At 47.4% G+C, this 23,333-nt stretch overlaps 1 protein-coding gene across 1 annotated transcript in view; it reads right to left on the bottom strand.

Moving 5' to 3' along the window:
* Nucleotides 1-23,333, bottom strand: part of WDFY4 (WDFY family member 4) — a 241,499-nt gene that overhangs the window by 78,817 nt on the left and 139,349 nt on the right. Inside the window, exons 41-45 of the mRNA XM_048858078.2 lie at nt 18,832-18,909; nt 17,543-17,746; nt 14,640-14,676; nt 12,986-13,152; nt 2,295-2,443 (exon numbers count right to left, since the gene is read on the bottom strand). Coding sequence (XP_048714035.2) covers nt 2,295-2,443; nt 12,986-13,152; nt 14,640-14,676; nt 17,543-17,746; nt 18,832-18,909 — 635 coding nt within the window. The remainder of the gene's footprint in view (nt 1-2,294; nt 2,444-12,985; nt 13,153-14,639; nt 14,677-17,542; nt 17,747-18,831; nt 18,910-23,333) is intronic.

Below are 23,333 nucleotides of genomic sequence, written 5' to 3'. Positions count from 1 at the left end.
AGGAGCATCCTCCATCCATGCACAAATGGCTTTATGTACGTTTCTACACAGCCTGGTATCCTAGGAGGTCTGTGATGTCAGCCAGAGCATGGAAGGTTTCGAGCACCCTGAAGGCAATTTCATACTGGATCCTGAAACAAAGAGGGAGCTAATGGAGCATGAAGGTGCATTTGGTGTGATCATGCTTTTTGGGACATGAAAGTGGACAGCAGCAGCATTCTGTACACGCTGTCTGAAAAGCAGTTACACACAAAAAGTCTGCAGAGAAAGGATTTGCAGTAGTCGAGGTGGGAGGAGATGGAGGTCTGGATGAAGTAGAGCCATGGCCAGGGGATGTTGTTGACCACAAAGGGCTCCACTGTGATATCTTTACCCCCATTTGGTAGTACCTTACTTCTCAGATAGTCCCATTGACTTGAAAGGGTCTTCACATACTACTCAGTGTGATAACAGGTACAATAATCAGGTCCAAAATGATCACGTCCTTTAAAAGAAATCCAGTGAAAGCATGAGACGGTGTTTTCCCAGAAGCCGATCTGGTCACTATTTGATTCATCCAATCATACGGACTCATCCGATCACTAACATTTGATCCGGTAGGAACTGGATGTAAAGCAGTGACCATCGATGCAGGGTCAATGAGTAAAAACAATGAGTCACTCACTTCCCAGTGGACTCGGAGCACAAACACACCCATATGCATCCACAGAGCATGAGCAGAAAGCCAGCCTACAAACCCATTTTCAATAGAACAAGAATCATAAAAACGGTGTCAGTGTGCAAAGTATTAATTATGATCCTTTTGGCCTTGGAGAAACAAATAGGAACTTTTCAACCAGTGAAGCAAAAGACTCTTCTAAAGAATGTTCCATATGAATTAAAGATGGGAGAGATGAAGAACCAACAACACTTAAAGACACCAGAAAAAGAGAATAATTTCCGTCTGTAATAGGGCTGTCTTCCTATTTCTCTCGAAATGCTTAGCACATTTTGGGTGGTGCTGTAGTATAAATAATAGCCATATCCAGTAAAACAACTCTAATTGCTAAGTACTCCTCACTCTAAACGATGTTTGGAAAATGCTTGTTACTGATAAGCAGGTAAAGATCAATACAGCTGAAGGTGGAAGTCCAGTGCTGGTATAAACCCTTCAGCTCAGTCTGTGATATTCTTACTCACACTGAGCAATAAGTACCTTCTTGTCAAGTAGTGCCATTGATTGCAGTGATCTTACTTGTGCCATGAGTAGTGTCTATTCAACAGGAGCAAGGGTATCGTAATCTGGCCCCATGTAATCCAGGTACTTGAGGCACTATCCTTGGCTTTATGTCCTGTTGAGGCATCTGAAATAAGCGAGGGTGTCTTTCCATGCTGCCCCAAGGTTGGGCGTGGACGCAGACACTGGAATGTGGTCCCTGAGCAGCTCCCAACAGAACTCATCTGTGGCTGTTTGCAGGACTCCAAAGTCCTTCCTTTTAGGATTCTCTCATTGCTGTCCATTCCTCCTTTCCCTGGATCCAGATGTGGTCAGCGGGTTTATTCCTGAGTCCATACCTTACTGCACTGTATTACATAGAGAGTCCTCTGCCTTAGTGGGCTAGAAGCACGGGAAGAGATTGTGCTGTGACTAGCTGCCATCCTCTCTCAGAAGGGTCATAGCTGTGGGGGCTGTGCAGGAACCCTTAGTCTGTATTGTAGCCCTGGCTCACACTCTCTCGTCCTGCCGGTTGGTCTCTCTGTCACAGGTCTGTCTCACCTTCAGCCCATGGATGGAGGTGCTATATTAAGAATGGCAGGAGTGATTTGGATAAAATCAGACCCTCTCCTCCCCCATCATGAACCTTTACTCAAAGCTCAAGCTGAGCCTTCAGGCCTCACAAAGGTTTGGTCCATTTTTCTCACCCAGTTCCATTTTTGCAGCTGCCTTGCTTTTTCTGGATTCCAGCTGGGACCAGACATGAGAAAGTGGGTTCCCATGAGCCATTCCAGATGGATCAAAAGCAGGAAGCAATGGTAGCATCCAGCTCCAGAAGCCCTGTCTCAGGCCACATTTGGAGCAGCATCCTGATTTTGGGGTGCTTCTCCATACTGACCAGACCCTCCAGCCCCTTTGGCCATTTCCCCCTCCTTAAAGATTAGAAGCACCTTTGCAGCCGGAAGGAAAGCACAGTGGGCCATACTTGGCGCTGATGCACACCCTGTGCAGCTCTCTGAAGTCAAAGGGTTCCCAAAGGCCGGGTGCGTCACTTCTGAGCTTGGCCAAGCGTGCCTGCAGGAAGGGAAGAATGACTCACCTGGACAAGCAGTGCTTGGTGCAATAAACCTCTTCAAACTGGGAGAGGACAAAGTGCTCGCAGATGTAAAAGTGTTCTTTGCCAAGGAGAAGCACCCCTTCTGATGCCATGTGTCCTTGCACAATCACCACGGAGTATCTAAATGTAACCTAATGTGGAAGGAAGGAAGAGATGTAGCCAGCACTTGGTAATACACTTTGCCTGTACTGTACACTGCTTATCTAGTTACCAATCAGGCCCCCCTGTAGCATCTGAGCATCTCGTAAACATTAACCTAGCCTCACAGCACCCCTATGAGGCAGGGAAGTGTGACCCCTATGATACAGAGGGGGAGCTAAGGCACAGAGAGTTGAAATGACTTGCCCGCAGTCACACAGGTATATCTCATGAGTCTCTGAACTACAGGAGTCAAAGCCTTAGCCAGGAGGCCATCCTTCCACTATGAACCAACTCGGCATTTATACCTGGACACACACACAAAGATGTGCTGGTGGAAGGCTTCAGAAAGGACAGTCTGAAGGCTGCAGTCTTCTATTTATCCACTGAACAAATATGGCACAAGATGCATCAATGCAAGCTTCCCCCAGTGTTCCTCACCCCTAACCTAGCAGATCCCCCTCTGGGAATCAGAAGGGAAGTGAGTCTCCCTGGCTCACTCCTTCATTGGTCTCCCTCCTGGGACGGTCAATCAGCAGGGCAGGTAGTGCATGTTGTGGTGTTGGTTTCTGTGGCCTGGATACTTGCCCATTGGGAGTTGACTTGAGACCAATTCATTTCGCTCGGGCCTCCCAACAGCAATCAGGTGGTAATAAGTCATGGTCAGCACCAAGGTGCCATTTGGCCCGCCATGTGCCCAGAGCCCTGGCAGGAACACCGGACAGACAAACCGAATGAGGTTTCCCACCAGCAACACAGCGGGAAAAGCCTCCGTGTCAAATTAATTCTTGTGGGGCACCTACAGGCAATGAGCCATGAGCAATGAGCTATGGCAAAAAAATGAGGCTCTGCGTGTCCCCAGATTTGGGGCCAGCTGATTTCAGTGACCCCCGCCATGAACCTGAGCAAGACCCACTGATGCAAAGGGTAATTAGCCCCCTCTTTAACTAACACACAAACACATACCCATTCACACAGATGGGAACTCCATACAGAAAACCCCCAGGGTACTGCTGAGGTTATCAATCTTTTTTGTTTGTAAAAGGATCTTTATTCACATTACTCTACAGAGAAAAACCAGACACTCCTGTTTGGACCCCAGTGAAATACATAGCTCAGAAAGCACTGCTGTGGGTTTCCAGGGAGCAATGAATGAACTGGGAAAGCAGCTGATATTCCAGATATTTATCCCAATATTATCCAAGCTATATGGCCAGCTGAGCCAGCAAACTCAGGATGGAAAGTCAGGGAGCACAGGAGCTATGGGATTCCAGAATCATCACATTTAAAATGCCTTGGTTTGAGGTCAGTTCTAGAAAGGGCAAAAGTTTTGTGTTTTGTTTCGTACCCCTCCTGAACCAATTCACTCCACTGCAGGGGTGCTGGAACAGTTTGTATAGTGGGGGTGCTGAGAGCCACTGAATCAAGCTGCAAACCCTGTATATGATGAAAACCACTTCAAGGCAGTGGGTGCGGCAGCACCCGAAGTTCCAGCACCTATGCTGGAATTTTACTAGAGCTAGCCCTGACCCACAACCTCACATACTCCGGGAGGCCTGGAATCCAGATCTGGATTGCAAAATTTTGCAACACAAGCTCGTCCTGAATGAGAGACGGCCTGCACAGAGTGCAATTGGACCTGAAATGGATGTAGGTGACAGGACATGTTCAGAAACCTTCAGAGCTGTTTTGGGGAGAACCTCTGCCATTTGGGGTCCAGTGTCCCAAGATCAGCTCTTACGAGATTTTCACCTCCTTGGCTCCAAATGTCATGAAACTGGTTTGTAAGATTTCATCCACATGCAGAATGGGCCTGGAAATAGTACTGGTATCAGCAGGCCAATGGAATTCCCATCCTGATATGGACAAGGTACACAGATTAGACCTGACTCTCCTAAACCTGGATACACCTAGGTTTTTCCCTGCAGGACCTCTCTGCCTCCACACCTAGTTCCTTCGGCCTCAGACACACACATTCCTGGGACCCACCTAGCATAGCCATGAGTGACAATAAATAGCTCTGCATCTTTGAAGGTGCTCTGAGCACCAACCATTAGGGTGAGTCGGTGGAAGAGCCTAGCATTCCTGTGTGGGGCCCTGCAATCTGTTACAAGGCCCTTTCCATTTCTGGATTCAACACATAACCAAATTTGTATGGGTGGGTGAAGATCCTCTCCCCACAACCACCAAAGGGAATGTGAGCATCTGGGTTGGTCTCATCTCTCATTTGAAAGCCTTTATTCCACAGGTTTATTTGTTTGTTTGTTTGAGAGGTACACCATAGAGCTGGTGAATTCCTGTACTGAACAAGAAGCCATTTTAACATCATCTCTTTCTTTTGCGAGGCTGGTTTTCTCATCTGGATGTCTGAGGCTGGGAAGAGAGGCTCTCACAGCCACCGGGGTGAATGAGTTTAGTGGTACACAGGGCTAACAATACCTTTTTCTCAGATATGACTCAATCACGGAAGTCCTTTCCTCTCTGCTGGCCTAAGCCAAGGTTATAGCTACTTTACCTAATTACCACCCCTTCAGTCCACCCAGGACAGCCAGTACCCGAAACTCTTTCCTCCTCCAATACAGACTTTATAAAACTCCCAGTCCTGAACCACTTTGCCAGGAAAACTGGTTATCAACCCACCTCTGGAGCTACTGATTATATTATACAACCTTTGTATCTCACACTTTCTGTGTGCTCAAGATTTGAGTCTTAATTACCATTCCACAATTATGCTGGTACAGCTATGTCCAGTAGGTAAATATGTTACTGATTTAGTTGTATTGATTTAAAAAACCTTGTGTGGCTGCAGTTATACCAGTATAAAGGTACACTGTATCCGCTTAATTTATTCTCCCTTCTGTACGGGAGTAGCTATACAGGTATAGGTCACCTTTACACTAGTATAATTGCATCCACACTCAGGGTTGTATCAGAATGACTACACTGATATATTTAAGTGGTATAACTTTCTAGTGCAGACAAGACAGATGGAGAAGTGGGAAGCAGCATGCTGGCAGAGCACAGGGGAGGAGCTGCAACTGGTGTTGGTCAGAGTTGGGAGGTGTGACATGCATGGGACAGGAGGAGAGGCCAGCAGGGGTCATCAGCTGCAAAACCAGCCTGGGAGGTCTGAGCAACAGCGTTAGAAGGGTTGGAACCCCTCAAGAGTGCTCCATCCCATGGCCCTGACATAGCCCTGTGGGCAACATGGGGTTAAAAACTAGACTCACCAGGAGCTCTGTTACAAACTGATACAATCAGAAGGGTGTGAAGGTGGGGGCTCAGTCTGCAGAAGATCAGCCCAACAGACTTGCCCCAGTGGTTTGTGGCATGGTGGGAATGCCGCAGCCCTATGGCCTCCGAGCTATTCCCAACCTAACTATTCACAATACCTAGTGGTGGTCATGAGGGAAATGCACCCAATATTAGGTCCTACTGGTGCTCATGGGGGTGTTTTGGAATGGCCCCTGGAGGAGACCACCCAAGGTGGGGCTGGGGCAGCAGGGAATCTCTCTCAGATGTGGGCTGGCGCTGTGAATAAACAGAAGCACTCTGCCTCCTGCATTGTCAATCCGATACCTGTCATTAATGCTAAATCCACTTCTTTTAAAACAACCACTGCCCTCTAGCAAAATATATATCCATGTTGTTAAAAATAAACAAAGCCCTGGGCTGAGGTATTTCTTCCCAGTCTGAACTCAGAGCAAATTTCATTCCCGCCGAGTAACAAAGATCTGACAACAAAGAGGTGTACCCACCGGGACATCCCTGTACCTACAGGGCCCCAATCTAATGAGGTACCAGCCAGCCTGAAATTAACATAGATTAAATAAACTTCCCCTTTTTTTCACAACAGAATCGAGTTCACTGGTTGCTAGAATCATTAATCAATGATGCAAAGGTGACATAAAATAATTGAATAATTACCTTCTAAGGTATTGCCTAAAGCAAGGCAACTACAGATTGTTCCGCTCATTCAGACGCAAGAAAGGAATTAGAGTAGATATCATCTAGAGGGTAAAGGTTTGCTACTTTTTTTTTAAATGAATCTATTTGGATTTAAACAAACACCCATATATCTAACCGGGAGTCCAGGGGCCAGTTTTTAAAGGTGTTTCAGTAGAGCTGGTAAGGAACCAGAATTTCTGTGCCTCAGGGAATTTGGCATTTCAATTTTTTTTCATTCCAAATTGGACCAAAAAGCCAAAAATTTTAAATTTCCAGGGAGACAAAAGGTTTGAAAAAATTTCTTTCCATTCAATCAAAACATTTCATTTTCAACTTTTCAACTGTTTTTTATAAAGAGAAGATGCATGTCAAATGAAACGTTTCAAAATCAAAAATCAAGACATTCCATTCCAAAAATATTGAAGCAGGATGTTCTGAGAGTCTCAGAATCCTTCCTTTTGGGTTTGTTTGTTTTTTCCAAAACAAAATGTTGTCAAATGGACACCCACCCACAACAAGTATCCATTTCAATGGAACGGCACTTTTCCAACCATCAGGTCAACCAGTTAGGAGCCTAGAGTCAGACAGGCACTCAATGTGATTTTCAATAGCTCCAGAGCAGGTTAGTCTAATTCCCATAGATTTCAAAGGGATAATCTGGCCCTGTGGGCCTTTCCCCTCAGCTAAAAGTATGACACAAAAAAAACCCCAGAAAAACACCACCACAAAACCATCAGAGCAACAAGTTCTCCACACACCCCACACACAACACCAGGGGGCAAAATATTTTACAGAGCAAATCCAAATCCCATCTTATACATTTTCCAAACAGACCTCACTCACCCAGACCCAGAGGTCTGCTCAGAAAGACAGGCTTTGCATTGTGCCAAGAAAGGACAGCAAATTCAGAGGCAGGGAGGTGAATGCCCACCTCTCCTGTCAGCAGCTCCCTTCCCCTATATGCCAAAGAACTCCAGCTGGAGCACATCTGCTGTGGCAGCATGGCATGGGGAAAGGTGCTCTGTCAGTTTAAGAAGGTCGTAGGCCATTTAAGGCCCTACTAGCTCTGGACAGTGGTATGTGGCTGCTTCAAGCACCTCATCTGTCCACCACTAAAGGAAATGAAATCTATTTGACCCCGTCTTTAGTATTAGGGGCACTAGTCTGAAGTTCATCTGTGTGTGAGCCATCACAAGTACTGAGGTTCTGCCAAATTAATTGCTGTCATCATGACTCCACTGAAGTCAATGCAGCCACCCTGGGGAAGGATCTCGCCCATGCACACAGCTCTTCCCATTCACCTTGTAACACGGGAGACCTCAGGAAAGCCCAGGACACAAAATGTAACAGAAGTTCAGTGCTGACGGTCGCTGGGATCCCGCCCCCCCAGCACTGCTCACACACAGTAGAAATGAAACCATGGACTAAGGGGGGCATGCTGTCTGGCTTGGCTGACTTCCTCAGCACTGCTCAGTTCTGTTAGGGAAGGTGTTGTACACAGGGGTGAGAAAAAACATCCTGCAAAACACACATAGTTGTGCCCGTCCCACCCAATTCCAGGTCCCATTCTCATATACGGCCATAGAAACCTGGGGCCATGCGCTAGCTTTGATTTCTGTGCCTGTAACCAGCCAGCTGAGCCCTTAAATTTCCCCTCCAGCCGGTTCCCTTGACTTCATGCCCCTTAGCCACTTGGTAATAACCTTGGCCACATCCCCCCAGCTGGATGTCTTGCTATCGACTCCTCCTCAGCCTTGACCACTCTTGCTGTGAGTAAGACTCACGAGGCTGCTGCGCTAAGAGCCAGGGCTGTCACCCAGGATGGCTGTCCAAGATCTGGGGTCTGTGAAGAGCTCTGCAGATTCAGGGACGAAGAATGGCTCCACAAGCCACTGCAGTGCTGGAGGGAGAGTCTACAGGGCAAAATGCCTCTCGGGGCCACGAGTGGCAACATGGACCACATCTTGGTGCTCCTCTACATTGTCAGAGCCCTGGCTAGCACACGGAGCTGGTGAGCATTTCTGCCCGAGCTAGTGAATCCCTGTCCTTTGCGCTATTAGCCCAGCCACCCAGACTCCAGCTACCTGCTGTGCACCAGTGCTGGTGGGGAAGGGTCTCCCGGCTCCCCCTCCAACCCAGCAAGACGCACACAGGGCCAGCCTTGATTTGACAGTGGAGAAAATAAGTTCATACAAAAACTTTGCCCATCTCTGGCTCCTGCTATCTGAGGGTCTCAAAGTATTTTGCACACATTGATTAACACTCAACCCCACCCTTCCCTGTGACGTGGGTGGCCATTGGTATTCCCATTTTACAGATGGGGAAACTGAGGCAAGGGGCAAGACCTGACTTTCTCCAGACCAGGGATTGAACCTAGGTATCTTCCTTTCCAATTCCCTGCTCTGATAACTATTCTGGCTTCCTGTCTCCAGTATACTTCAACACTGTGCAAACCCTCCACAGCTGTGTCCTTGTGCTGTGGTAGCTCATAATGGTGCCCCTGTGAAAACTGCCCGTGTCAGTACCACACTGAACTGGCAGGTCCCTGTGACAGGGCTGGCGTACCTAGGAACACTGGCTGCATCGAAGCATATGCAGGCCAGCCCCCCTATTTGCCCCAAGTATTAGTACCCTCGATGACCTCACGGCAGTTCACCTCCAGAAGGGATGCCCTGACTGACTAGCTCGTTTTCTACAACTATGTGTCCAGCTCCCTGATTTCTGCTACTTGCTTCTATTGTCCTTGGCACCTTCAGCCCCCTTTCAAGGAAGGGCCTGGTGCTACATCCCTGCTAGACCGTAGGCCTCTTGGTAACCAGACACATTACCCACTGGTGCTTGACTTGCTTCTGGTCTCAGGTAACTCGCTGGCAGTTGATGGCTTATTTCCTCCAAAACTCACAATCTCTCCACCAAAGAGAAACCACCCCCTGGATTGTCCTGGTCAGCAAAGCTGTGCTGTTGCTCCTCCTCAGTCTGGGCACGCAAACAACACATTAATACCCTGGCACAAGTAGCCAAGACTTGCCAAGAGCAGGGAAACATTCTCCAGCAGGGGGGCTCAGGCTGCAGATGTGAACCCAACACATGTACAAGAATCAAATCTCCCCTGCTCATCTGGTGAGCCAGGGTTATTAAAGGGCTGGCCCAGGGAGAACAGGCTGGGCGGGTTCATGTCGTGTTTCTCTTGCATCAACCAAGCAATCTGCACAAACACAAACACTCCCTGTCGCACACACACATCCTTCTCTCACAGCCATCTTACACACAGCCTCAGCGTACTGTATATACACACACCACCTAACATGCCTTGTCCCACACACACACAGCTTCCCTCACAGCCAAGCTACACACCACCTAACATGCCTTTTCCCATGCACACAGCTTCCCTCACAGCCAACCTACACACAGCCTCAGCATACTGTATATACACACACACAGACTAATGCTCCATCCTCTCTACACACCTTGCACAGAGATTTAGATACACACACACACACACATTCCAGCATATTACACACACTTACTCCAATAGAGAAAAACCCTACACTTTGCCCCCTACCCTTCCATAACTATAGTGCCAATTTCATCTGTTGTGAGGATGAGACTGTGACCTAACTCCTGGCCCTGGGTAATGACAGCAGCAAAATTCCTTCACTGCTCCCCACTGCACTCACAGGGGGCAAGCAATTTTCTGCAGCCCTCCAAAGGATGCAGCTACTCCCCGCTTGTGCGGGACTCTACTTGCATCAGAGGAAAAGGGAAGCGGGTGCAGCAAAAACGTCCCCCACTGACCTGCCTCTCCCCCCTCTCTTGCTAAGGGGAAAGTGGCCACTGCATTGAGCCTGCTCTCGCCTCCTTGCATTCAGACTCAGTCTCCGCAAGCAGCTCAGAGGGGTGCGTGAGCATTCAGGCTGGCCTATACCCACCTCCTCCTCTGTGCACCCAAGGGGGCAGGTGACAGTGATGGCACACAAGACATCTTATCCTTAGGCAGTGCAGGAAATATGGCTTTCAGATCAGGTCCCAGCACACAGCAAATGCCTGCCAGCCTGGGGCTAGGTGGAGTTGGCACGAGCAGATTGCAGACAGTGTTACTCAGCTGCAGTGAGTGCAGCTAAATGCTCTACGAGTGTAACGTCACTGACTTCAGCGGTGTCACACACCAGCAGAGAATTTGCAGCTGTGTGTAAAGTGAGGCTGTGTAGTTGAAAATGTTACAAAGGTTTCTCTTTGATTGTGCCACAGCAACAAAACCTTGTAACGTTATAAAACACTCAGTGCTCTCCAGAGCCACTGCAACCCTGCGCTGGAGCAAATCAATCTCCTAGCTGCCAAGGCATCGCCATGACATCTCTCTGCAATACGGTAGGTAAGCCAGTTCCACTTGCGTGGTTAGAGCGCAAACAGCTCATGAGGCAGCCGCGTACTAAGTGAGCACAGGACAGCTAATGTCACCCCCTACTGCTTTTTTTAATACTCTGTCAGTTTGGCAATGTAGTGACTGCTGCTGGAGGAAAACGTCTGGCATTTCTGATGGCTTCCCGTGGAGTTACACGAGGAGAGCGAGAGCCTGAAGCCTCCGAATGAGATTAGGACCAGGCATGGAAAACATGTTTCACATTTTCATCCCCTTCTCCTTCTGCTGGGGGTGGGGAATGTTTAATTATGGTGCCTTGTTTTACATGGTACCTACAGCTAAAATGGGACGGGGAGGCAGCGCATTGGAGAGACAGAACATGACTGCTGTTTGTTGGGAAAGTGCCACAAAAAGCTATACAAAAAAATAAAAGCTCTCTCTCTCTCTGTTAGAGCTGGCCAGCAAATGGAAAATCCCTTCCCACAGAAAATTCTGCTGTTTTGAACATTTTTACACCCCGAATGAGGATGAAAAGTCAAAACTGATTTCTTGCAGAGGAAGGGATTTCCAGAAAAGTTCAGTTTCAGAAGAACCAAACTGGAAGGCTGTCATCAACTTCACTTTCTCCCAGGTGGGCAGCCGGGGAGCCATAGTTTCAACTGTCTTGGTGGAAAACTTCCCTGGGGAGCCTTTTTTCAGTAAAACTGAAATGCTCCCCAGGGAAGTTTTGAAGGTGTGAAAAGGATGTTTTCCATCAGAAAATCATTCCAGCGGCAAATTCCCAGCCAACTCTAATCTATATCCATATAGAGCCTCCAAAGTGGAACATTTTAATCACAGAGAATGTAAAATCATATTTTTCACGAGTGGCTTTCACTGTTAGATGGACGCAAACTGCTGGGCTTCCCACACTGAAGGGCCAAACGCCAGGAAAGGACCCACTGGAAAGAAGCATGTATAGGGCAAAGTGGCAGAAAATAAGGCCATAGCTACTAAACGTTTATGGGTCTCTCAGAACTCCCTGGAAAATGGCTAATCCCTATCTCTTTCCCACACCAAGAACTAGCCCTTCTCTTAGGGTTTGACAGTGGCTATCATGGGAATCATCTGATGGGGAGAAGTGAGGGTCTCTGACTGTGGCGGAGGGTAGGTTGGGGCTACTGGAAGGAGCCAATTCTGCCTCACCTGCCCCTTGCTGGGACTCCTTATGTCTAGTGCATGGGCCACACTGCTGGGTCCTGTCCTCTCCCCAATCCTAGGAGGCATCATGGGGAAGGGCAGCATGGTAAGAGTGGGATCCAGGAGGCACCAGCACTGATGTGGCTAGGTGTGGGACACAGTCAGGGTGGGGACTGGGAGGCTGTGTGCACGCTCAGAGAGTAGGAGTCTGCTCCAGCACACCTGGGGGAGGGGGAAGGGCGGGGAGGGCTGGCTGAGGGCATTAAAGGCATCTCCTCTTGGAGCAACAGAGAAGAAAAGTGACAGCCATTTGACCATCATTTCAAACAGCAGTTATGGCAGCAACAAAGTGTTGCCTGTACAGAACTGGCATGTCCCAAGGCAGCCGGGAAGCGAGTCAAGTGCAGGGCACTGCACTGGGGACTGGGAAAGGTTTCTGGCAGGGCGGAATTGGGGCGGAATCTTAGGAACCTTGAATGTAGTATGTCTGGAGCGAATGCTGACCCATCCTATCTCCCAGCTGTCGGAAACCTTCCCTGACCCCCTAGACATGGGCCACTAATCTCCTTGCTGAAGGTATGGGAATAGATTTCCAGCAGCGCCACCAAAAACTACAGTCAGTTTTTATTGTCCCTAGTGGTTAAATTTAATGTGATATTTGCTCTTCCAGGGCCTTGAAGTACAAGGGGAAAGTCAAATAAATAACCCACCAGGGTAAGTGCTGATTTTGATTAATATTATTATCTGTATTGTGGTAGCCCCTAGGAACCCCAATCATAGCCCAGGACCCCTCTGTGCTAGGCACTGTACAGAGACAGAACAAAAAGAACCAAAGACCTTATAACCTCGTGTGCACTTCAGGAACAGGTCTTCATATCTGGACAGTGTCTAGCAAATTGTGGGTACTCCCAGGAATACAGATAAAAGAACAACAACAATGGTGTCATTATAGACTGTTCCCAAGTCCCCTAACACCCACTGTCCATTCCCAGCTCCACCACAAAGTGCCTCCTGCCACAAAAGATCTTCCCGGTTTGTCAGACGGTACCTTTTCCCTCTCAGCAAACTCCTGCAGGATAATTTGTCTTTCCACACACAGTTCCAAGAAGTCTTCTGAGTGGAAACTTTCATGTAGGGCAGGGAAGAATGTCAGCTGGCTACAATCCATTCCCCTCTCATCCATCTCCCTTTCTGCTCCATTTAGCATCAGCTCTTCTACATCAATATGAAGGAGATCACAGTTTTAGTGGCAGCCGAATGCCACGAACAGCAACATTAGACTTTCACCCAATCTGTTCTGTCTTGGGAAATGGCATTATTTATTTGCCAAACCCCACTCCCCACAATGGTTAAACTAGGCAAGAGAGAAGTGAAATCTGTTAATTGCTAGGGAAGGACTAACTAGGAACTGGCCCCAGCATTCAACCATAACTCAAACTGAGCTCCGATAATAGTTGAAGATTGGAAAATACTGAAAAAAACATGTTTATTTCCATGTTTGTACTAGCTCTGGCCGATACCAAAAGTACTTAAAAAAAATCAAACAAGAGGCTGCTCAGATGAAACTAGGAAGAACTGGTAATTGTAATATCCTGGGGACACTCACAGAGCCCAGCGTATGCTGCAACAGAACGTTGGGAGTTCACGTAGTGCTGTGCAGACACTCATGCAGTGCAGACATGATCTCTGTGTATGTTGCATCCCTTTCCCCTACCTTTTGTCTGCCTTCTCTATTTAGACTGTAAGCCCCTCAGGGTAGTGACTACTTAGTACTCTGTACAGTGCCTAGCACAAAGGGGCCCCGTTCTCTGTTGGTACCTAGGCCCTACCATAACAAACATACTTAATAATAACAGTTTCACCAACCTACCCTAAAGGTTTGCCCCAGTGCAGCGACATGGGAAGCTGAAATGTATCAAACCAAAAATTTTTACACCCCAAAAACGGCCTTTCTTCCTAAAACAAAATTTTCAGTGACTTTTTCACACTATTTCATTTTTCGCAAAAAAATTTATCCAAACATCTCCTGTATTGACTGAAAAACCAAAACTTAGGGCAAGAAAAATTTGGAAAAAATGTCGACAGTTTAGAAACAAATGAAAAAAAGGGCTCCATTTTGAATCCAGGGAAACAGAAATAACTTTGAAAAGTCAAAAAAAAAATTGGGATTTTTACCCCCATTTTTTCTCCAGCTCTTTGAAAGTCACAATCTCCTATTATCATTCCCTGAGCCAATTAGTGCCCTGTTCATTTCCTTTCAAACGATATCTTAAAGGGGTGTCTCATGGCACGCAGCAGAGGATGGAGAAGTAGTGGGTGCAACAGAGAAGGTGCTGCTGTAGAAGGTAAACATTCAGCAAACAACAGTTAATCTGCTGAACACACACCCCTTAAAGGCAAGTGCTTTCCAGTCCTCTCTGTGAGGTGCCTAAATCTTTGATTTTAGAGTCGGTTTCTGGCTTCTTCTTTCTCCCACTGGCCACAAGACAGTAATGAAATCAGCATCTGGTTAAGTGCTATGTGTAATGATACCTTCAATTTTACCCTAAAAAATTCAGATCACTTTAGACAGCAGTAGACTAGACTTGCCACCATATTATAATCCCCGGGACAAATTTAGACCTGGAGTCACATCTGCTTACTTCAGCTCAAAGTTTGGACCTATGAGCTCATTTTCTTCTATGAATCAGTTTAAATGTTACCTTGATTTTCTCCGTGAATTGGGGTAGCTTGGTGAACCTGGAAAGAAAACAGCCATCACTAGAATGGAATACGCAGGCTGGCAACATACCCCAACACCAAGCTATGGCACAGATTGCAGACTCAGAGCTGAGCTGCAAAGAATGCCTCTGAGGGGATCCCAAATGACCAAAACAACATAAAAATGAACATTCATGCGCTACAATCAAAGGGGAAAAGCCCACACTCTTCTTAAAATCAGGACCTCATTGCTGACTCCTGAACAGTGCCAATGCCAGGACAAAGTCATATTCTACTCTATGGAAGGGCTGCAGAATTGGAGCTCCATTTGTAAATCACAAAGACAGGAGAAGCGAATATTCTGAAATACTCAGGCTAAGTCCTTCTGCTTCTTGCGGATAGGAGCTGGATCTCAAATCCTACAGTGATGGGCAGTGACATAAGACTAAGATAAGATAGTTGGACACCTGACTCAGACTGCTCTAATTCCACAAGCAAGACTCATTTAACCACTGTCCAGCAGGATGGTCAGTCTGATGCACTAAAGCCTGCGGTGGCAGAGTAACCTTCTCTACATTGGACTTCAGGAAACAAAATGCCACCAGGAGGGCATGCTATAATTCTGGGATACTGCAGAGAGAAAGAAAACCTGTCTAATTGCAAGATCTCACTAGGCAGGAGTGTGCATGCCATTCCATATAGTGCCTACCAGTCATTCCACCACTACTAAACATGTAGCAGCCTCGCGTAAGCCCCTCGAAAATGGCTAATCTCAATGGGTTTCTGTAGAGAGGCGGAGTGGCCTCTCTCCGAATTTGAGAGCGAGGGACCACTACACTCCCCCTGGTAGGTGGAGCCAAACCTGCCCTGCCCCCCTTACCCGAAGTATGTTGGGGGTGTGGGGGGAGAACGACAGGAAATATAAAAGAAGGGCCCTGCAACTCAGTTGAGTGGGAGTCAGGAAAGGAGAAGGACTCCTCCACTTTGCTGCAGCACCTAGGAGCTGAATCTGTGCTCTGCAGCACCTGCCCCCAGAGGAGGCTGACCTTGAAGAGGAGTTGCCGGGACTGCCATCCGCTGTGTACCCAGAGGATCCAGAGGACTGGGAGATTAGAGAGGTACCAAACCCTAGGGAGGTAGGAAGTAGCCCTGGGGCAGCCAACGACTGTCCGGCTAAATTGCTGGCTGACTGACCCTAGGTCAGCGTGTTGCGGCTGGATCCTCACTGACCTCTCTGCCACTCAGGCCCACCGACAGCAATTCCGGGCCTCGGGGCAGAACAGTCAATGGGCCCCCTAGAAAGGGATGGCTGAGGTTTACGACACTACTTTTTATCCTATTGCTAACACCTTAGAACCCAATATACATAAGTTGTGGCGATGCTTGATGTAGTTAACTTTTTTTTTCCAGTTACAGCACCAGTATTAAACAAATTGTGAGCCTAAATATAAGATGTAGAATTTGTTATTTTGAATTATATATTTAAATTAAATAAATACATTATGGAATGAAATTGGAGAGAGTCTAGCAGAGGGCAACGAAAATGATTAGGGGGCCGGGGCACATGACTTAAGAGGAGAGGCTGAGGGAAGTGGGCTTATTTAGTCTGCAGAAGAGAAGAAAGAGGGGGGATTTGATAGCAGCCTTCAATTACCTGGTATGAAATTAATTCTTTATAGTATATGAAGGATCACATACAGTACATATGCTATGGAAAAGGAAGTTGAAATAAAACATACAACACAAATTTTCATTGCTATGAAAAATATTGGACTTTATCTGATCTTGAGAGGAAAAGTCATTTGTATGCATGTGCTGAATGTGAGGCTTTGTATCTTTGGCCAGAGAGCAATCTTATTTATAGTGATTTACTGAACTGCCTGAAAACATCATAGCCAAAGATGCCTTCCTGAATATTGCTAAATATTTTTTTAAGATACAAATATGTGAAGCAACAATGGCATTCACTGCATTGTGTGGGTCTGTGTGTGGTGCTGCGCCGGCTGGTGCCCAGTGAGCTGCTGCCGGCTGCACTGCTGGGCACGCTCTTCTGACACGGCTAGGGCTTTCACATGCCCACCTGGCTGCCTTTACTGCTGCTGGTACCACCCTGTGCATGCTTAGGAGCCCAGCGGCCTGCCCAGACAATTTAAAAGGGCCCGGGGCGCCCAGCCACCACTACCACAGCAGTGGCCAGGGGGCCCTGGGCCCTTTTAAATCACCCAGGCCCCTGGGCTGGGACGCAGTGGAGTCAGGCGGGCTGGCGTCCTCCTCCTCCTGCCATCCCACCCCTTGGGTGGCAGCATCCCCACCCTAGGCCAGGAGGCCTGTGTAAGTCTACAGCCTGTCATGCTGGGACACTAGACTGTTTGGGTGCTCACCCCTACCTGAGCCCTTAGACTGTGTGTTAGCTGGCTGCCTTAAGCCTACACGCTGAGGCTAAAGCCTGCTCCCTCCTGGGCCCCGTGCCAAAGGGCAAGAGCCCGAACTCTTAATTGCTTTCCACCCCAGCCAAGAAGCTGCGGGATAAAGACTGCTCACTGCCTTGCCCTGCCTCACCCAAGGGGACGAGAGGGCTAGACTGTTCCTGCTGGTTTACCCCTGCTAGCAGGCTACCAAACTATAGACTGCGTGCGGCTCGACCCCGGCAGTGAGGCCCAAGCTCAAAAGTTATTGCCTAATACAGAGAGGTGGAGTGGCCTCCCTCCCCACTTGAGAGCGAGGGACCGCTGCAGTTTCCAACCTTGAGGACCATGACCCAGTGAGTCAAGACAATGGGATTAGGAAAGGAGGACTAGTTGGGCGGAGAGGATTAAAAAGCCACATGCATAGAGTGTTATTTGTGGGTTATTCCAGGGGGAAAGGAAGAAAGAGAATTTGCACACCACATCCAAAAGCTTGTTACCTCGCTTCTCATTCGCATCACTGTCCCATAGGACCTCTCGAACCGAATCCTCTTCCGCATCCGTTCAGGCCCTTCGTACCCATCGAGACCCCACCGTGGGGCTGACAACCCCGATACGGCTCCCCATGGGCCCCCTCTGGTGAACAGCTGCTCCTCCAGTGTGGCCCAATCTTTTGCCGCTTTGCTGTAACCACACTGCAGCATCTGTAGGAAAGGATCACTCGCATCACTCCGTCACGCTCCACTTTCCCAGACCACCCGCAGCTGTTCTATCTCTGCAATCTCAATGGATCTAATGACCCCGATGAGCTGGGATTGGGATGGAACCCTCCATGGAAACCCCAGACACGGCAGGAAGGAGTGTTGCCAATCCAGCAGGTAGTGACCCTCACTGAACTCTACATGATCAAGTCTAAATACTGGAACTCTTGGAACCTCATGGAACCATTTACATTTCACTGAATAGCAATACTCAACCAGATATATTTAACCCAACATCACACAAAGTCACCAAGTAAAATAGGAAACACAAAACTATTTTGCAATAAAATATTAAATAACATGAAATAACAGATATTGACATTGTCTGAGATGAACATCAAAGTTTATGCACCTGTGCTTGTCCTGCTCAGTGTGCATCTCCAGTGACAGCAAATGTTGATATTCACCAAAACACAGGCAGTATCCATACCTTTACAAACATTCTGAATGTCTCATCAGAAACAGCTGGAAATCTCTCCATTGTGGCCATGAATTGAAGTATACCCAGGTTGGGTTTTGTTTTATACGACCGTTCTGAAGGGGAGATGAGATTAGAATTCCAGGGCACTGAGCTCTGATGAGCCAATCAGGAAGCAAAGAGTTGCATGTGGGATTTAACTGTCTGTAAGGCTGAGTTCCATGAAAACTATTATTGACAGCTGAAGAGCCAATCAGGAAACACGGCCAAATTCTCACTCACACTTGCACCGATGTAAATCTGGACTAGTCTTTAAATTACTCCAGTGGAAATGAGGACAGACCTGGGGATGTGCAATCTGATTGGTGACTGATGCTACTCCACAGTACTGTTACTCACACAGGAGGTAAATATAAAATTACTGACTCATCACATGACTGTTTTCAGCCAGTTATGAGCCAGAATTTTTCACCACGCACTCTGCAGGCTGTATATACAGTAGGGACAACATCTCACCTCTGACACAACATTGCATTGACTGGGCAGTCTGAGAAGTTAAAAAATGTCATCTTCACAATAGAAACAAACTATGAGATCTTCAATCCCTTACCTGTACATGATCTTTGTACAAAGATGCGTACAGCTCCTGCCCACTCCTTCTGTACTTTTCCATACATGACACAAAGCCCTGGAGGAAACACCAGAAGACATTGCAATGCTCAGTAACAGGCACTGCATGCACAGGTTTGGTGGTGGGTCAGAAGCAGAGTTAAGCAACCGTTGGTCACTTGGGATTTTATGAGTGTAGACCAGGTGGGTTTGGGGAACTCTCCTGAAAGCAGAATGATGGGGTGATGACAGGAGTTCTTCTGTTTACAACCCATGAGAGCAGAGCAATGAAAGGAACCCTGAGTGAGCCCAATATATCCATGAACTCAACACATGTGTTGGCCCTGGAATTATTTAGAAGGAGAAAGAAAGTAGAGCAAATAAGGCAACATTTATACACAAACCAGTATTCAGGCTTCCTTTGTTTAAATGAATGAGATAACAGCACAGGAATAGCGCAAGATTAGAAATATTTTTTCTATTCCTGCAGCACCGAGAAACCCCAGCTGAGGTTAAGGCCCCAACGTGCTAGGCGCTGCACATCCACCCAATAACAGAGAGTTCCTGACCCAAACAGTTTACAGTCTAAATAGATGGGACAGACAAGGGAAGGATTATTATCCCCACTTTACAGATGGCCAATTGAGAGTTTAAGGACAACAGCCGGAAAAGTGCCTAAGTGATTTAGGAGGCTCCATCTATTATCAAAAGTGATTTAGGCAAGCAGGAGCCCAGGTCTCATTGATAGTCAATAGGACTCAGACTCTTAAATCACTTCTGAATATGGGACTTGGACTCCTAAGTCACTTAGGTGCTTTTGAAAATTTAACTCTAGTGGTGTGTCTACACAGCCTTGGAAAGTAGGAGTCAGGCTCTGACCCCCCTCTCCCTCCAGCAGGGTCTTCGGAGGTGGGTCCTGAGTACTCCCTGGCCTGAGTCAAACTGATCAGTGTGTGGATGGAAATGGGGCTCAGGCTCAAACCTGAGTTAGAGCAGTGTAGACATATCCTAAGTGACTTTCCCGAGGTCGCACAGGAAGTGTGTGGCAGAACTGGGAATGGAACCACAGCTACTGCGTCTCACTCCTGCACTACACCCACAAGGCCAGCCTCCCTTGCCCCAGGCAGGAGGGTTTGGACTTGTCCCACACAACAATTAATCTAACACCACCTCTCTATTTCATTGACATTTTTATCTGAATGCGTCTCTCAAACTCAGCAGCTCTGTGCTAGTCCAAGGAAAGTACAACCGGCAGGTCAGAAAATATGGGTTGCGTTCACAACTCAGCCAATAGCTTGCTATGTGATCTTGAGCCTGTGCCTATGCACCTGCCTGTGCCTCTGTTTCCCCATCTTTGAAATGGGGACAAGAATCCGGACCTCGCAGGGAGTTGTGAGGCTAAATTCATTAATGTTAGTGAAGTGTTACGAGAGTCTCAGCGGTAGGGGGTTAAAGAAACATACTGGGCCAGATTCTGGGCTCACTTGCACCCGTGTAAATCATAGATCCATAGATTTTGAGGCCAAAAGAGACCATGTGATCATCTGTGTAACACGGGCCACAGAATTTCATCCAGCATTTCCTGTTTGAGTTAAAACTTCACTTTTAGGGAGATCTCCAATCAGGAGTGACACCACCCAATGCCATGCAATTAGGCAGGAGGAAAACTGGTGTCATGTGAGAGCAGAATCAGGCCTAAAGTATTCATCATTATTATTAGAACCCCTCAAACTTTTGCATTAAACTCAAAGCAATCCAAACTTTCCGCTTTGAAATGGCAGGTTTACCCTTTTGGCTGCTTCTGAATATCTGCGTCCCAGAAGGGCTGTGACGTGAAAATGCTGTTTCCATGATATTTCTAGCCTGCTGAGAAGCATGTGGGGTCTCATGAGGGAGCAGACTGAGGAGAGGGAGCAGTGAGGAATTGATGGGTGCTGCAGAGTTACCCGCCCGTTCATGCTAGAGGGCCGAGCTAAGTACTGTGACTTGTGAGTTCGCTCCTTTTCCCACTCAAACACTAATCATGTAGGCAAATGCCCCTACGTGGCCTCAGGCAAGGTAACTCTTGAGGGCGGGTGTAGTCCTCCCCATCCCTACACCTGCGTGTGCACACACACACACACAAAAGATTCTCTTGAGGGAGACATAAAACCTTTGCTTGAAAACGGTCCTGGCCGCCCCCTGCTCTAACTACTAGACGCTGCCATCTGCCTTTTGCAGCTAGATGCTCACTTGCTTTAACACCTTCCATGCTGCAAGCTCTTTGGGGCAGGGACTGTCTTTTCGTTTTGTGTTTGTACCACGCCGGGCACCACGATGTCCTGGTCCGTGACTGGGACTCCTAGGTGCTACCACAGTACAAATCCTAAATAATATAAGGGTACCTGCGTACACAACAGGTGCCCCAATGTGGCAGTTGCACGCACACAGAATAGACACGCTGTTACTTGTAGATGGTATTTAAGCAGATGAAGAACTGTTTCCCCTCTTAGCAATTAGAGACAGCAACTTGTAGCCAGGAGACGGCTAGACAAGGGGTTTGCTGAACATCAGCGAAGTTGCAGGGAGTTTCACAGACAGTGATGTCTTTGACAGATTGCTGAGGCTGGCTGGGACAAACACTGCACAAAGACCTCAGAAGTGCAGGGCAAGGTGAGGAGAGTATTCAAATGTATTCAGCACAGGAGAATACGATCCTCGGGCAAACTGGAAGAGAAGAGGGAAATACCCTGCTGCCAGGAAGGCACTGAATGCACAGCCCGTACAGGTGATCCTAAGGAGTGTTCCTTTCAGCCATCTCCTACAAATAAACCCCTGACTGCAGAAAGCCTGACTATCACGCAAAGACCTCCATCCCACCAGAACCCACACACAGTACTCTTCCAAGGGTCAGGGAGGTCAGATTGCACTGAGCTGAGTGTACTAATCCCAGCCCTTCTCAACCAAAAGCCATGAATCAGATGGGTAACTTTTAAATGCATAAACTCCATGCCACTTGGGCAGCGATTCCTCAAAGCAAACTGCCTAGCTGCTGCTGGCGCTGTGCTATAATTGAGTTAACACACAAGGTCTATGTGGTGCTGGCAGAGAACCAGCTCCGTCCCCCTGCCGCGAAGTCCCATTTAGTGGTGTTTCCCTGCAGGAAGCTCCTGTTTTACACTGATGGAAGCCATTACATTTTGTTTGTGTGAAGCATCATTAAACCTGTAATCACAGTTGCGGCCTCACAAAACTAGTCCATAAATTCATATAAAACTCCCATAAAGACTGACCTAGACAGCAATCACTTTCCCATGCTGCCAAGATGGGCCCAGGCCAAAGGGGAGCTCAGGTTCCAGCATTACAGAACTATGGCAAAAACCACACAGATCAGACAAGAACCTCCTTTATGTGCCTGCAACGGTCAGAGACCCCCCCAGAGTTCTAAAAGGCCAGGCCAGGTCAGTGATCCAGTGGCAGCCATATCAAAGCAGTCCATGTTCGGCATTTCAGTGATGCTCCATCACCCTCAGAGCTCTGATCCAGGACTCCCACAGACTTCCCTAGGCTCTGGATGAGGTTCCAGCCCCACAGGGTTTAGGTATGCTTTGGAGCTGGCAGGGCTTAGGTGTCTTTAGAGCTGACTCCGAGGGAAGAAGGGTTCCTCTAGCAACCATTTGTGGTCAGCTGGGGACTGGTATTGAAGCTGTATCCAACCATCCTCAACCAGAATCACCTATCCTGGAGCAAACCCCAGGGGATTACCACCACAAGACAAGCATGTGTTCACAAAATTAGAAGAATGGTAAAAAAAATCTAGGAGGTTAATGGGAGAGAAAAATTAATGCGTGAGAGATGTACCCAGCAAAAGAGAGGGCAATTCCTAGGCACTGCGATAATATAAATAATAATATTAAACAGATATCTAGATATCTGATTACCATTTCTCCAATACTCTGACCAAAACCCATGCATCTGACCATGTTTTAAGAATATTAATAACTATACCAGGCTTGCTGTTGTCTGCTTTGAGTAAAGACAGAATGGTTTTCCAGTTTAAAAAAATCCCCAGAAACAATGTGTCCTGAACAAGATAAGGAGGTTTATCTTTTAACATAGCACCTTGCCCAGTGGATAAACACAATGGTGTTGTTGCAGCATATCTGGCTAAAACTAGAAGTGATAAATTTGTTTTTGTCATTGTTAATATTGCATTGTCAGTATGTGGATGATAATAGTTTAAGATAGGGGCTGTCACATGCATGAGTTGATACAGGACTCACTGGGTCAAAGTCTCTAACCTGTGTTATGCAGGAGGTCAGACTAGATGATCATGGCAGTCCCTTATACCCTTAACATGAAGGAACATCACCCTGCTACACGTCCCACTTAGGGCTTCTCTATGGCAACATTTAGTTCATGGCAAACTGGGATGTGAATCTACCCTGCACTAGCGCACTTTGTTCTAGCCCTCTTTGCAACAGGACTAGATCAAGGCACGTTAACAAACTGTTAATGCATATC

The sequence above is a fragment of the Caretta caretta genome, chromosome 7 (genome assembly GCF_965140235.1).
Source record: "Caretta caretta isolate rCarCar2 chromosome 7, rCarCar1.hap1, whole genome shotgun sequence".
Classification (NCBI taxonomy): domain Eukaryota; kingdom Metazoa; phylum Chordata; order Testudines; family Cheloniidae; genus Caretta; species Caretta caretta.
The sequence above is the reverse complement of the archived record's forward strand: the minus strand, read 5'-3'. Positions and strand labels throughout refer to the sequence as shown.